Below are 16,086 nucleotides of genomic sequence, written 5' to 3'. Positions count from 1 at the left end.
AACACGGAGGGCACTGTATCTTAAATGGGCGTCCTCTATAAGTGTCTCTTTATAATTTTAATGAACACACGTTCAGTAGATACGGGCGAAAATGAAATCCCCAAATTTTTGAAAACCCGCCTTGTTCTTTTCTACCTTCTATCTTTCATCTTCGATTCTTCCCTCTCCCTCCTCTCCGATCCGCTTCACCACCATTGAACCCTAAAAAATCAATCCACACTTCATGGTTCTATGATTCTCTCCTCTTTGGCTCTCCAATCTCCGATTTCACTTTAAAAACATCGATTGAACTCCTCGCTTCACCTATCATCTACCAAAAATAAATGTTGATTGCAACCACCTTCAAGCACGATGCCTCTCAGCTACACATCCAGAACAAAAACATACATCACTCTCAAACACCCCCCCTTAGATTCTTCATTATTTGCAACGTCGCGTTATATCTAGGGCTCGAAGCAACCTCCTCTATCTTACATTGAAAATCATTTCCCCATCCCTTCGTTGACCCTTTTGGAGCGATTTCTAGGGTTTGAATCAACATTTACCCTTATCAACAAGTCGGCCTTAAAATCCCCTGGAACGCCTCACATGTTTCCTACTAATTTAGTCGTGCTTCATTGGCATGTACAGATTGCAATGTATAATGAGCACCTTGCAAATTCCACGCAGTCACAGTTGATTTCTTACGACAACATGTTCATCAATACTCTGAATACTTACCTGCTTTACATAAGGGGAGACGACGATGTAATGGAAAGGGCAGATGAAAATTTCATGGAGAAGTTACACTAGTTATTAATCACTTTTATTCGTACGTATAATCAAAATACCTAAAAATTAGTTTACTCAGGCTGATTTGGGTTCCTGAAACGCTGACAATAGGAGAAAATCTCTCTCGAGGAGAATATAAAGGTCAAATTAGGAGATGTGAAGGATTTGGAAGCAAAACTAGAGACAATGAAGTCTGGGCCATCAAAGTTCGATTCAGGAGGAAATAGTGTTTTCCTACATCCATGGTACTCCTTCGGCTCAATTTCAAATTGACTTGCTCCAATATTTTCGTAGGATTGAAACCCATAATCTCTATAAACCTTCGATGTTTCATGAGGAACCCAATAACTCTTCCCCAGCATCACACCCTTCTTATGGAACTGAATTCACAAAAGCAGGCCAGTTTCTTCAGGGTGATTTGAGTGTTTAACTTCTTTCATGGAGAGAATGGAAAGAAAGAAGGGAAAAAGAATTGAAGGAACCAATTCTTTCAAGGTTATTTATAGGATTGGTTTTTTTGAGGGCAACATCTGATTTGTTTACTATTTAATCTACCTTCTTATTTTACTGACTTTTATTTTTCAAAATACATTATCATTTATTGCATTTAACCCTTTCTTTCCATAGTTAAACTGAATAAACTTATGGGTTTCATGCTCTACACCTTGACTAACTTTCTTTTTGTGTTTAAACACCAGAAAATTATTAGACATCACAGAGACAATGCCAACCAAGCTATTAACCCATACACACTAAAGTCAATACTTTGGCAATTGCTTAATGGGCTAAATTATCTTCACAGGTAAGTGAAATTCATGAAGCTATTCCTTTTAGTTGCATAACACTTACATTTATCAAATATTATACAGCAACTGGATTATGCATCGAGATCTTAAACCCTCCACTATTTTGGTAAGATTGTATCTCTTTTCATGTTTATTGGATTACATGACATTTTTAAATTTGTGTACTTTAATCATAGGTAATGGGTGATGGAAAAGAACAAGGAGTTGTAAAAATTGTTGAATTTGGACTTGCTAGAATATATCAAGCTCCACTGAAGCCATTGTTTGATAATGGGGTAAGTCTTTAAGAGGAAATAGTATTTTAGTATTTACATAATTAAATATAATATTAAAAAACATATGAAAATTCTTTCCATTTCTATTGACAGGTTGTTGTAACCATTTGGTATCGTTCACTAGAGTTGCTCCTTGGAGGGAAACACTATACTAGTGTTGTTGGTATGAAACTTTTCCCACTAAATTCTATCTTTCTACTATTTTTTTATTATTTAATATTATTATATATGTGGGCTGTTGGCTATATATTTGCTGAGCTTCTGACATTGAAGCCATTGTTTCAAGGACAAGAAGTTAAAGCCACACCAAACCCTTTTCAGGTAACAAATACAGCTGTATTGATTAATATTTCATTAAATTTTATTTTTTATTTTTATCCTAATATATGTTTGTGACACCAGTCAAATTTTGGTCAAAATTTTGTTGATCTATAATCATAATTGGGATGAACCAAGTGGTAGAGTTTGTAACAAGGTTTCCAAAAATATAAAGAACACTGAAATCCGAGTTATAACGAAGAAGTTATGACCAATCGAAAATCCGCGATAAAACCGGCAAAACACTGTTCAGTGTAAAAAGCGAATTTTCGATAAAAGGCTTTTTAGACTTAACAATCTAAATAAAAGTTGTATACTATGTTAAACCTAGAACGTTCATAAAAAGAACGTCAAAATCTGACTTCGTATGAGTAAGTTATGATTTTTCGAAGTTTCGGTTTAGCAGTAGACAGCTAAAAATTTGAAATATAAATTGATCGATATTTAGCCGATGCAACTTAAACGAGAATCGAAGATCTCGTCAAAAGTAGTACAACAGTAAAAAGACAGACGAAAACGGACGTCGGATGAAGAAGTTATGAATTTTTAACGGATTCCCGTCCCGGTCTGTTTAAAATGATAATATTAAAAATAAATTCAAAATTAGCCGACAAAGTCTAAACAAAATTCATAGAGTATAATTTTACCTACGCGTGCATATAAAGAACGTCAAAAACGGAGTTCGTATGCAAAAGTTATGAACTTTACAAGTTTTGGCAAAAAAATAAAGAAAAATAGCAAAAAGCAGGAATTTTCGCATGAACAGTAACGCCACGTCACCCTCGCATGCGAGGCCTCCACGTGTCATCCTATGGTTGGACCGAAGTTCGCCGTGTCACCATCTGATTGGACCGAGACCGAGGTCCAATAGGCAGCCGACAACCCTCGCAGGAGACACCCCTCGGATCCTCGTGGCAGCTTCTAATTGGACGGAAGTTCGGCCCAGTAGCGATCCAACACGCACCTTGCCTCACTGTCTCGCATCCGGACTTCGCACTCGTGGCCTTCGCTCCTTCCGACGCGTGTGCTGCTGACTCACCCTCGCCTCGCCACCTGTCTTCTTCGGACCGCACCCTCGCACCCCTATATAAAGGGTGCGAGACTTCTCGGATTTGAGAGGTTTTTCACCCCAATTTTCACCATTTTTCACCTTTTTACCCCCTCGACTTTCTCACGACACCCGAAGGCCCCGGTATCACATCAAAATCCCAAAGCAAGCCCCGGAGCCTTGTAATTCTCGAGAATTCATCCTCTCTCCTGTCGAAACTCTGCCCGATTTAAGCCGGTTTTTCGTCAAACAAACTCTTTTTCCGGGAAACGAAACGCTGCCCGAATCACCGCTTATCAAGGTGAGTTCATACCCCTATAATTTACATTTTTAATGGTTTCTAAATGCTTTTTAGGAGGTGAATACAAGTTTAACACAATATTAAATTGTGTTAATAACTGTATGTGATAATAATCACACAAATAGTTTCCGTATGCTTTCAAGAATTACCAAATACATCCAAAATTACTTAAAGCCAAGTTAAATATTTAAAGTCATGTAAACTCCGTTAAATTCTTTGAAAAATGTTTTATAAACTATTTCAAATTATAAATGCCAAAAGTCATGTTTATATATGTATAAATATATAAATAAGATTTGAAGGGCTTAGAACTAATGAATTATCTTATTTCCTTTTTCCTTGTTTGGATGTGGAGTTAAGGTTGTGTTATTTGTCCGAAGGTCGTTTCCTTCTTAATTATATATATATATATATATATATATATATATATATATATTATACATATATAAGTACAAAAGGTTAGTCCTTTTGGTATCACCACCTTTGTATCGGGCTGAGCAAATGTATTCATCCATGAGAAATCATGCTAACTAGATTAGAGCATATAAATTATAATTGGTATAATTTATGATTCAAAACTAAATATACAAGTATGATTCACGACTGTATACTTTCCAAGGAAATTACCAACAATTCATTTATCTATACCAGGATATGTATAATGCCTTTAATATACGAATAACATATTAAAGAAGTAAAGATACATCATACCGGGTTAGCATTAACAAAGGTACGATACATAGTACCAGGGTTAACAATCACGAGGTAATAATACATCATATCGGGTTTGCATTAACAAAGGTACGATACAGAGTACCAGGGTTAGCAATCACGGGGTAATAATACACCATAAATCTCGTTGAAACAATAAATTTGTGAGACCCTTCACGGTGTACTTATCTAATACGACTTTAAGTCTTGACCTATTAACCAGAATCTCTTGTAGGGAGAGCGTGAATATGTGTATAGATCTATATGGGACTGACAATCCCGCACCTCCACTGTTCGCTACAGATTGGCCGGCAGGCCTAGGGTGTCAAATATCATTCCAATACGACGCCTGAAGAACGTCGCCGCAGGCATATCAGTCATATTAGTATGGTTAATAGAACTCACATGGATAAAACAACGAGTGAATTACTAAGTAATATACTTCTCTTAAAACAGTAAGAAAAGATAATTACATCCCGACCAAATATACCTTCTGTAGTTTTACTTACAGTAAAAGCTACGTATCATGATATCAAGTATGGTAAATATACTTGTACTTCTGTTTTTGAACATTTAAAACCACAAGGCAGTATTATGGATAATATAATATTTTCCAGGATTAATACTTAGGTTTTTACCATAGAGCACATATAACTAAGAATACTTTTACAAATGAAACGGTTTATGGAATTAAACCACTCTTTCAAAAGAAACGGGTTATGGGATTTAACCACTTATACAAAGGAAACGGTTTATGGGACTAAACCACTTTTACAAATGGAACGGTTATGGGATTAAACCACTTTTACAAATGAAACAGGTTATGGAATTAAATCACTCATCAAATGGAACTTAGTCATTCAATCTCTGTAAACTAGTATAACATAAAAGACCTTTAGTGGTTAATTCTATAAGTCCTTAGTTATTACATCAGAGTTATATATAAGTAATATCCGATTGACAGTGAAATGTGTCACTTCTGCCTTACTTCCTGTTCCTTGTTTGGTTGTGGGCTTAGGGAAGATACACCCATTTGATTGTCAATTCGATATTAGGTTATACATAATTAATATAAACTAAGTAATTATAGAGGGAAACTATTGAGGTTATCAGTTTATCACCTCAGGAAATATAGGATTTTCTGGAGGAACCAGTGAACTTTTCCAAAGAACCTAGAGTATACTTTACAGAACTAAAATACTTATGAACTCACCAACTTAAATGATGATCTACTCTTTTCAAATAACTTGTATCCTCGGGAATCCAGTAGACAGGTACACTCCCGAAGCTCTTGAGAAGACTACCTAGTACCGTACCGCGACTCTTGTCTTCTATTGTACCTACTTTGGTTTTTAAATATGTAATGTTTAAGCACTTATGTAAAACTTATACTTATTAATGCAAATGGTTGTTTATATTTGGATTACTATATTGCATGTTTTGTGATACTTACATGAAGTCCTCTGCCCCTGAACGTTTCCGCCGTTCTGGTTTGGGGGTGTGACAGATTGGTATCAGAGCATTGTTTATAGTGAACTCAGTATATCAATCATAAAAGATATACAACTATAAACCCAATGGGATAAAAGCACTCTGACCAAGAGTTATACTTTAAAAATATAACAATATTTTATAAAAGTATAAGTACATGCAGAATATATATATACTAGAATGAGTATCACAAGAGGAACAAAACAAACGTATTTGGATGTTGAACATTACAGTTAAACCTAGACAGTTATGTAATCATATCTGGGATCAATATAGCCTAATCAACTATATTCATTTGAGATATGACCAACATGTGTTTGGGAGTGATTGTATTGTTGCAACAAGTCTAAAACTTACCAAGGTACCAGATGAATCGTTGAACCAAACACAAAGGTTAAAATACTATAGGAGTATTTTAGGATGCTATAACAAGAAAATTGAAAACTTATCAACTTCTAATAACTGGAAGTCCAAGAATCAAATACCATGGAAGTATTTGAAATAAACCTTTGGGAAATGTTAAAAAGATCTTTTCTGATAAGTCTATAAGTACTAAGTGGATACGTTAAGGTTATATATAGTCGAGATTTTATGGACTTAGAATAGGTGATTTTCACTCTACTTCCTTTTCCTTGTTTGGATGTGGTTTTAGAGTAGGATTACTTATTCGAAGGTCTATTTGATCTGGATTATATATAATCGGTACACCCCATGTGATTATAGGAGGACCAGGAAGGATCACCTTTGTAAAAATTTAAATTTTCTCATAGATTCTTTAGACATTCCCATTCTCGTATAAACCCCTTAGATAAATACTCTGGAAATCAATAGAAGAGTCAAGGAGGATCTAACAGAATTTCATTAGGGGAATCCCAAGAAAGAAACATATGAGAAGTACATAAACTATAGAAATCATTTAGTGCCCTTACCCTATTAAGGACACCAATGAGAGATTCGCATGAACTCCAAAGATTCAAAATCTTCATCACGAAGCAATGGGGACCAAGGTCAGAATCGGAAGTAAGACAACCCGGGAATTCAATATACCTACAGAGGAGAAAAACACCGTATAGATACCAGGAGAGAATAAATCAATACCAGGAGAGAATAAAATGGAGAACAAAGGAAAACCACACATGATTTGTGAAGAGTTTGAGCACCATTTCATCTAAGTAATAACTAGTAAATCGGTTCAACCTAGTGAGTTAGTGATTTCATTACTCACATTAGGTTTGGAGCTTATCCACTTTTCCTGTCATAGCTAATGACCATAAATCAGATCACGGAATCTTAATTGATGGTGATTACTTCTCAAATTCATAAGTCTATTCTATGTAGACACTGTTATGAATTGTTTTCAAATATTTTCAAAAATTGGGAAACGATATCCACCAAGCGAAGGTAACTTAGTTCGGATGATACTCGATTCCTAACCATTCTAGAAACTTAACTATATTCCTTACCAAGACTGCATCATAGGGATGCAGGTCGAATCATTAAGAACAATATAACAAAACGAAAGATTAATACATAGATACAAATGGTTAGAATACATCTAGAGACACGATAGTCGTTCACAAACTCATTTTCTTATCATATAACAGAATCATGCCTCCAAAGAATTGTAACCAACCCACCAGCAAAACACCAATCCTTCAGATAGATGCAGCTACGTTTCAAGATGCGGTCACAGCAGCAGTAACAGCTGTCATTGCACACCTTAATGCTAACAATGCAAATGTTAGTAGTAATGCTATCGGTAACCCCGATAGTGGTGATGACCAAGTACAGCCACAAGCACCTACTTGTAAGGACACCTCGAACTTAAGCCTAATATCCTTAAACGAAAGTTCGAGAACTTGAAAAGGAGTTGTTCAACTCAAGAACCTAACAGTGGGCAACGAACTGGGGCAGTCAATACCCCCGTCAGCCCTGTTATTCTAGCACCAACCAAGTCGTACTTAGGAAACCTCCAACACTGTAGCAAGTGCAACTACCATCATCATGGAGTTTGCCGAGACCTGCATTACAATAGATGCAACATAAAGGGGCGTACCTCCCGCATCTGTAGAACTCCGGTCGAGTTCATCACTTCAACTACTGATGTTGGAACCATTCCCATATGTCACCTTTGTGGTGAAACAGGACATTACAAGAGGGGTTGTCCAACAAAGAAGAACTACGGGGGAGCAGGAGGATTTTGATCCCAATACATGGGAAAGCATCAAAGAACCCTGCTATATTTTGGTATGCTTCCAAACCCTGATAACTATTTATAATTATGATTACTCTTCCGTTCAAACTAAATCATAACACTTATATAAAAATTTGAAACCCTAACAGGTAAGCTATGATAACTTAGTGTATACATAAGGGTCACTTATAATTAAGATTTGTAGAGTTAGAGTGAGTAATCCCACCTCATTTCCTGTTCCTTGTTTGGTTGTGGATTTAGGGCAGGGTTGCTCAGTCTAAGGTCTTACCAATCTTAATTATACATGACTTGTATGCACCAAGCAATTATAGAGAGACCTAGTAAGGATCGTTTCATGAAAGTTCATAATTTCAAATTATCAGAATCCTCGTATTGGTAGTACCCGCTAACTTCGAATCAAAAAGGGGGTTCGTAGTGATAATAACAGAATAAAACAAGAAGCGCGGAAAACTTAGGTACTAGGATATCATTCTAGTAATCACTCATCCCAGAACGACTTAATATCTATTTCATCGAGAAATTTTTGACATCCTCATTCGACATGGTTTGGCCTGGCCCTTACCATGTGAAAATTCTTAAGCTCTATAAGAGAACTTTTCCTTAATCAGCCGTAAGATGAAATTCTTTCAATCCATAACAGAAAACCCTTAGGTTTCCTCTCGTTTCAAAACTTCAGAAGTACCCATGAGAAGAGTACCACGCCATTCTAGCCTACTTAGTAGACAGGAAACTTCAAACGAAAAGCACAGAAGTAGTCTTAGAAGTCAGTAACTACTGAAATACCTCAATAGATCTCATAGGAAAATCATTGTACCACCGGTCAAGTTCAAGAATAGAGACTAAGAACTCATTAACTTGATCTATCGTTGCTAAGTGTATACGCGAGGGTGGTATATAAGTTAGACTTAACAAGATTAAGGATGTGTGCTTCCGCCCTATCTCTTGTTCCTTGTTTGGTTGTGGACCTGGGGCAGAGTCACCCATCTGAACCTTTTGGGAAATCTAAATTATATACGACTTGTATACATGAGGTAATGATGGATGAGCCAAGTATGAGTCTGATCAGGAACTTCGGAGCAAAATCCAGCGTCATGTATTCTACCAGGTAGAGTTCAACATGAGACCACGACAGTGGGTCGAGCTACTAAATGACTACGAATTTGAAATTCGTTATCATCTCGACAAAGCCAATATAGTAACTAACACCCTAAGTCGAAAAGAGTACCTAGGTCATAGTTCCAATCATTGACTATAATAACCCATTCAAGTCTCTCCACACAAAGTAAAGAGGCTCAACAGGAAGTCGTGAGACCTGAAAATGTGGCTAGTAGAGAAGATAATTGGAACGTGTGAGAGCACGGTATGCGAATGTCTATTATCTCCACTGAGATAATAGAATCATCTCCTAGTTCAGGTCGTCACTCAAAAATCTCTAGGAACTAGAGTAGTCATGATTCGATGGGATAGCCTATGGTAAAGAATGGGATACCCATTTACCAATTAGTCGAGACCATTATCACACTAGCATTCAAGTTGCTCCATTCAAAACCTTATGTGGTCACAAGTACAGATCCCATCTGCACTGGACTAAATTAGGTAATACGCAACTAGCTAGAGATCCAATTTCAACACATCACCCTTGCTGATCTAGAATTCATCTAAGAAACTACCAAAAACAAAATACGAATCGGGAAGCGCCATAAAGCTTCCAGAGTTAACCAGAGAAGCTACGACTTCGATAAATGAAAACCCTTGGAATTCCAGGATTGATGACCTTGTCATATCAAAGTACATAAGACCGTTTGAGGTTATTACCAGAATCGGTCTTGTACCTTTAAACTTAGACTACCACAAAAACTTAATAACATTCATCCCATCTTTCGCATATCTAATCTTAAGAGGTTTCTATCCGATAAAACACTTGTTATTTCACTTGATGAAATCTAGTTATATAAAAGTCTACACTCTGTAGAAGAACAAATAAAAACCATGGATAAGGAAATCTAAAGAACCACGCAAAGTCTTATCCCGTTAGTGAAGGTTCGCTGGATTACAAACCGGGGACTTGAATTCACTTGGGAAAGGGAAGATTAGACCTAGTCCATGAGTATCACTTTAGACTTAATTTCGGGACGAAATTCCCTCTAACGGGGGGATAATGTGACACCAGTCAAATTTTGGTCACAAACTTATTGATCTATAATCATAATTAGGATGAACCAAGTGGTAGAGTTTGTAACAAGTTTTCCAAAATTATAAAGAGCACTGAAATCCGAGTTATAACGAAGAAGTTATGACCAATCGAAAATCCGCGATAAAACCGACAAAACACTGTTCAGTGTAAAAAGCGAATTTTCGATAAAAGGCTTTTTAGACTTAACAATCTAAATAAAAGTTGTAGAATATGTTAAACCGAGAACGTTCATAAAAAGAACGTCAAAATCTGACTTCGTATGAGGAAGTTATGATTTTTCGAAGTTTCGGTTTAGTAGTAGACAGCTAAAAATTCGAAATATAAATCGATCGATATTTAGCCGATGCAACTTAAACGAAAATCGAAGGCCTCATCAAAAGTAGTACAACGATAAAATGACAGACGAAAACGGACGTCAGATGAAGAAGTTATGAATTTTTAACGGACTCCCGTCCCGGTCTGTTTAAAATAATAATATTAAAAATAATGTCATAATTAGCCAACGACACCTAAACGAAAGTCATAGATTATAATTTTACCTACATGTGCATATAAAGAACGTCAAAAACGGAGTTCGTATGCAAAAGTTATGAATTTTACAAGTTTTGACAAAAAAAATAAAGAAAAATAGCAAAAATCGGGAATTTTTGCATGAACAGTAACGCCACATCACCCTCGCATGCGAGGCCTCCACGTGTCATCCTCTGGTTGGACCGAAGTTCGCCGTGTCACCATCTGATTGGACCGAGACCGAGGTCCAATAGGCAGCCGACAACCCTCGCAGGAGACACCCCTCGGATCCTCGTGGCAGCTTCTAATTGGACGGAAGTTCGGCCCAGTAGCGATCCGACACGCACCTTGCCTCGCTGTCTCGCATCCGGACTTCGCACTCGTGGCCTTCGCTCCTTCCGACGCGTGTGCTGCTGACTCACCCTCGCCTCGCCACCTGTCTTCTTCGGACCGCACCCTCGACTTCTCGGATTCGAGACTTCTCGGATTTGAGAGGTTTTTCACCCCAATTTTCACCATTTTTCACCTTTTCACCCCCTCGACTTTCTCACGACCCCCGAAGGCCCCGGTATCACATCCAAAGCCCGAAGCAAGCCCCGGAGCCCCGTAATTCTCGAGAATTCATCCTCTCTCCTGTCGAAACTCTGCCCGATTTAAGCCGGTTTTCTTCAAACAAACTCTTTTTCCAGGAAACGAAACGCTGCCCGAATCACCGCTTATCAAGGTGAGTTCATACCCCTATAATTTACATTTTTAATGGTTTCTAAATGCTTTTTAGGGGGTGAATACAAGTTTAACACAATATTAAATTGTGTTAATAATTGTATGTGATAATAATCACGCAAATAGTTTCCGTATGCTTTCAAGAATTACCAAATACATCCAAAATTACTTAAAGCCATGTTAAATATTTAAAGTCATGTAAACTCCGTTAAATTCTTTGAAAAAGGTTTTATAAACTATTTCAAATTATAAATGCCAAAAATCATGTTTATATATGTATAAATATATAAATAAGATTTCAAGGGCTTAGAACTAATGAATTATCTTATTTCCTTTTTCCTTGTTTGGATGTGGAGTTAAGGTTGTGTTATTTGTCCGAAGGTCGTTTCCATCTTAAATATATATATTATATGTATATGAGTACAAAAGGTTACTCCTTTTGGTATCACCACCTTTGTATCGGGCTGAGCAAATGTATTCATCCATGAGAAATCATGCTAATTAGATTAGAGCATATAAATTATAATTGGTATAATTTATGATTCAAAACTAAATATACAAGTATGATTCACGATTGTATACTTTCCAAGGAAATTACCAACAATTCATTTATCTATACCAGGATATGTATAATGCCTTTAATATACGAATAACATATTAAAGAAGTAAAGATACATCATACCAGGTTTGCATTAACAAAGGTACGATACAGAGTACCAGGGTTAGCAAACACGGGGTAATAATACATCATACCGGGTTTGCATTAACAAAGGTACGATACAGAGTACCAGGGTTATCAATCACGGGGTAATAATACATCGTAAATCTCGTTGAAACAATAAATTTGTGAGACCCTTCACGGTGTACTTATCTAAGTATGACTTTAAGTCCTGACCTATTAACCAGAATCTCTTGTAGGGAGAGCATGAATTTGTGTAGAGATCTATATAGGACTGACAATCCCACACCTCTACTGTTCGCTACAGTTTGGCCGGCAGGCCTAGGGTGTCAAATATCATTCCATTACGACGCCTGAAGAAAGTCGCCGCAGGCATATCAGTCATATTAGTATGGTTAATAGAACTCACATGGATAAAACAACGAGTGAATTACTAAGTAATATACTTCTCTTAAAACAGTAAGAAAACATAATTACATCCCGACCAAATATACCTTCTGTAGTTTTACTTACAGTAAAAGCTACGTATCATGATATCAAGTATGGTAAATATACTTGTACTTCTGTTTTTGAACATTTAAAACCACAAGGCAGTATTATGGATAATATAATATTTTCCCGGATTAATACTTTGGTTTTTACCATAGAGCACATATAACTAAGAATACTTTTACAAATGAAACGGTTTATGGAATTAAACCACTCTTTCGAAAGAAACGGGTTATGGGATTTAACCACTTATACAAAGGAAACGGTTTATGGGACTAAACCACTTTTACAAATGGAACGGTTATGGGATTAAACCACTTTTACAAATGAAACAGCTTATGGAATTAAATCACTCATCAAATGGAACTTAGTCATTCAATTTCTGTAAACTAGTATAACATAAAAGACCTTTAGTGGTTAATTCTATAAGTCCTTAGTTATTACATCAGAGTTATATATAAGTAATATCCGATTGACAGTGAAATGTGTGACTTCCGCCTTACTTCATGTTCCTTGTTTGGTTGTGGGCTTAGGGCAGATACACCCATTTGACTGTCAATTCAATATTAGGTTATACATAATTAATATAAACTAAGTAATTACAGAGGGAAAACTATTGAGGTTATCAGTTTATCACCTCAGGAAATATAGGATTTTCTAGAGGAACCAGTGAACTTTTCCAAAGAACCTAGAGTATACTTTACAAAACTAAAATACTTATGAACTCACCAGCTTAAATGATGATCTACTCTTTTCAAATAACTTGTATTCTCAGGAATCCAGTAGACAGATACACTCCCGAAGCTCTTGAAAAGACTACCTAGTACCGTACCGCGACTCTTGTCTTCTACTGTACCTACTTTGGTGTTTGAGTATGTAATGTTTAAAAACTTATGTAAAACTTATACTTATTAATGGAAATGGTTGTTTGTACTTGGATTACTATATTGCTTGTGTTTGTGATACTTACATGAAGTCCTTCGCCCCCGAACGTTTCCGCCGTTCTGGTTTGGGGGTGTGACAATGTTCTTGACTTCTTTCTTGTTCAGCTTGATCCACTTGACAAAATTTTCAAGGTTTTAGGTAAGGAAATATAAAATTGAAATTTGGTAAGGCCCACTAAAGCCTTTCAAAGTTCTGAATCCATATTTGGATAAATATGTTGACATTTCTTTCTGTTACAACATTCTACTTCTTATTTTTTTTCTTATATTCTACTTTTAAAAATTACTCTGTATTTGTTGAATAGATCTTTAGTTTAATCTGAATGGTAATATCAGGTCATCCAACAGTAGAAAAATGGCCAACACTTGCCCATCTTCCACATTGGCAAACAGATGAGCAACACATCCAAGGGCACAAATAGTAGGTTTCATTTTTATAATTTATTATTATTATTATTATTATTATTATTATTATTATTATTATTATTATTATTATTATTATTATTATTATTATTTGTAGTCATCATCTTAATTCTTACACCTATCATTTATGCTCCTTACTGTGATAGTCCTAGTCTTTACAGTTTTGTTCACCTCTCTCCAAAAAATCCCGCATATGATCTTCTCTCTAAAATGCTGGAGTATGCGTTGCCTCTTTAAATTAATAAAAAATTTCAATTCTATCATGTATATGTTGTTGGATTAATGTCTAAGGCTGTAACTATATTTGGTAAGTACTTGACCCGGTTGTGCATGATCCTTTGGGTTGCCTTCACCATAGCAACTTGACAGGATGATTTGTTAAAAGGGAAGAGATATTATTGTTAATATATTATAAGAATAATATATTAAAGGAATAATAATGTTATTTGATTAATATAAGTCATATATTAATTAAGAATTAATTTGGTGACTTAAAGAGGTTAATTGAATAAAGGGGCATAAACTGTCAAATGTGTGATAGTAGTGTTTTGGGCTATGTATCCTTATGGATATAAGGGTGGACGGATTTTAAGGTTAGAGGACCATAAAATCGTCCAAGCCTAGTATCTAGGAGGATCTTGGATTGCTTAGGTCCTAAGTCATTCAATTAGGGTTAAAGGTGAAACCCTAGTAGCTCATAGTATAAATAGATCCCTTGGGTGAGGGAAATTGGCACTCATGCAAGGCAAGGAGCCCTAGAGCCGATTTCTCACCCTCCTCTCTCTTTCTCAAGATCATTCTCTTGCTAGATGGTGTTTGTAAGCCATTAGAGGAGTGAAAATTGTGACTCTAAGCTCCAAGAAGAAGAAGTATCAAGCAAGTAATCCAAGGTATTATTCTAGATCCAAATTCAGATGATTAGATTCAATTGTTTACATTAGATCTAGTATTGTAAGTCTTGGATACAATGAATGTTCAATTAGAGAAACCTAGATCCAAGCAATTAGGGTTTGGATGTGCACATAGGAAAGTTCTTATGGCTCAAACCCATCAGTGGTATTAGAGCCTTGATTGATTTCTATTGAATTGATGCATTGGTTGATTGCTTGTTGCTTGAAAAATTCGATTTTTGTGATTCTGCCCGATGAACTCGGCGAGTTCCACTGTGGAGTCGGCGAGTAGCTCCAACTCGGCGAGTCCATAGTGGGAACTCGGCGAGTTCGAGCGTCAAAAGGAGGTAGTTTCGGGATTTCTTGCTGTTTTGGGTCATTAAAATCCGATTTTAATCAAATATATGAGTATATTCTTGACCAAACAAAAGATAATTACCAATTAATTGAATAATAATTTCCTTATATGATAATAATGGATTATTTGAATTGAATTGGTGGATTGTCTTGCAAGTAATATTGAATAAGATCAAATTAAGATAATCTAATTAGTTGATTTATATTATTTGCTATTTGATCCTTATGTTTTGAAAAGTTTAAAATTTGTCCCCAAGTTTTGAAATTTAAGTTTTGTGATTAAAAGTTTAATTTGATTAATTTAAATTTCAGACCCTAGAATTTTACAAGTTTAAAATTCAACACAATACTAATATATTATTACAAGCTTAATATATATTTATATGTATGATTAAAATGCTAGTCTTACCGTTAGTATGCCTCATTCACGAAGCCGGTCTATAAGGTGGGTATAAGGTTGTTGCCTATAAAATGGCGCTTAATGGGTGTACACTCACACCCAACGCTTGCTTGACTGGTGGAGGGTCGTTAGCCGAACGGGTAGGATAGGGCAAACCTCTTCTGATTAATAAGTATAATGAATCTATATAAAGTAACTAAACGTGTTTCATAAAAAAATTCTCAATCTTAGTTACTTTAGGAAAAGTGAATTGATGCAATCCCATGAAATTACACTTTGCACCCTTGCTAAGAAGTTAGTGGAGCGTGTGTGGTTAACCGGCACACTAATTGGTTCTAAGCAAAGGTGGCAAAGGGTGATTCATTGTTTGTCATAGTTCGGTGGAGCGTGTGTGGTTTACCGGCACATCGAATAGGTGATTGTAACAATGAAGGCACCATGTAGATTTGCATGGTTATTCACACCCGCTTTGCGATCCTCGGCATCCCAGTCACAAACTAGAGGGGCATATCGACATTTAAACATGCCATTGAAAGGTTCA

General features: G+C 36.1%; 1 protein-coding gene across 1 annotated transcript; it reads left to right on the top strand.

The window, feature by feature from the left end:
• The first annotated feature begins 1,209 nt into the window (after positions 1–1,209).
• LOC145066973 (cyclin-dependent kinase E-1-like) lies at positions 1,210–14,135 on the top strand. The gene is made up of 9 exons (XM_079014207.1): positions 1,210–1,266; positions 1,470–1,573; positions 1,641–1,683; positions 1,754–1,852; positions 1,946–2,015; positions 2,079–2,173; positions 13,581–13,614; positions 13,812–13,896; positions 14,045–14,135. Exons 1-9 carry the CDS (start codon positions 1,210–1,212, stop codon positions 14,133–14,135), a joined length of 678 nt encoding a protein of 225 aa, XP_078870333.1.
• Positions 14,136–16,086: the final 1,951 nt, after the last annotated feature.

The sequence above is a fragment of the Lactuca serriola genome, chromosome 8 (assembly GCF_051521515.1).
Source record: "Lactuca serriola cultivar US96UC23 chromosome 8, Lser_US96UC23_V15, whole genome shotgun sequence".
Classification (NCBI taxonomy): Eukaryota; Viridiplantae; Streptophyta; class Magnoliopsida; order Asterales; family Asteraceae; genus Lactuca; species Lactuca serriola.
This window is presented reverse-complemented; position numbering and strand designations above follow the sequence as displayed.

Coding starts and splice junctions, on each gene's coding strand:
- LOC145066973 (XM_079014207.1), top strand. CDS start 1,210: ATGGAGAGAATGGAAAGAAAGAAGGGAAAAAGAATTGAAGGAACCAAT. Junction 2,174..13,580: donor CCACACCAAACCCTTTTCAG/GTAACAAATACA, acceptor TTTCTTGTTCAG/CTTGATCCACTTGACAAAAT. Junction 13,897..14,044: donor CACATCCAAGGGCACAAATA/GTAGGTTTCATT, acceptor TTACTGTGATAG/TCCTAGTCTTTACAGTTTTG.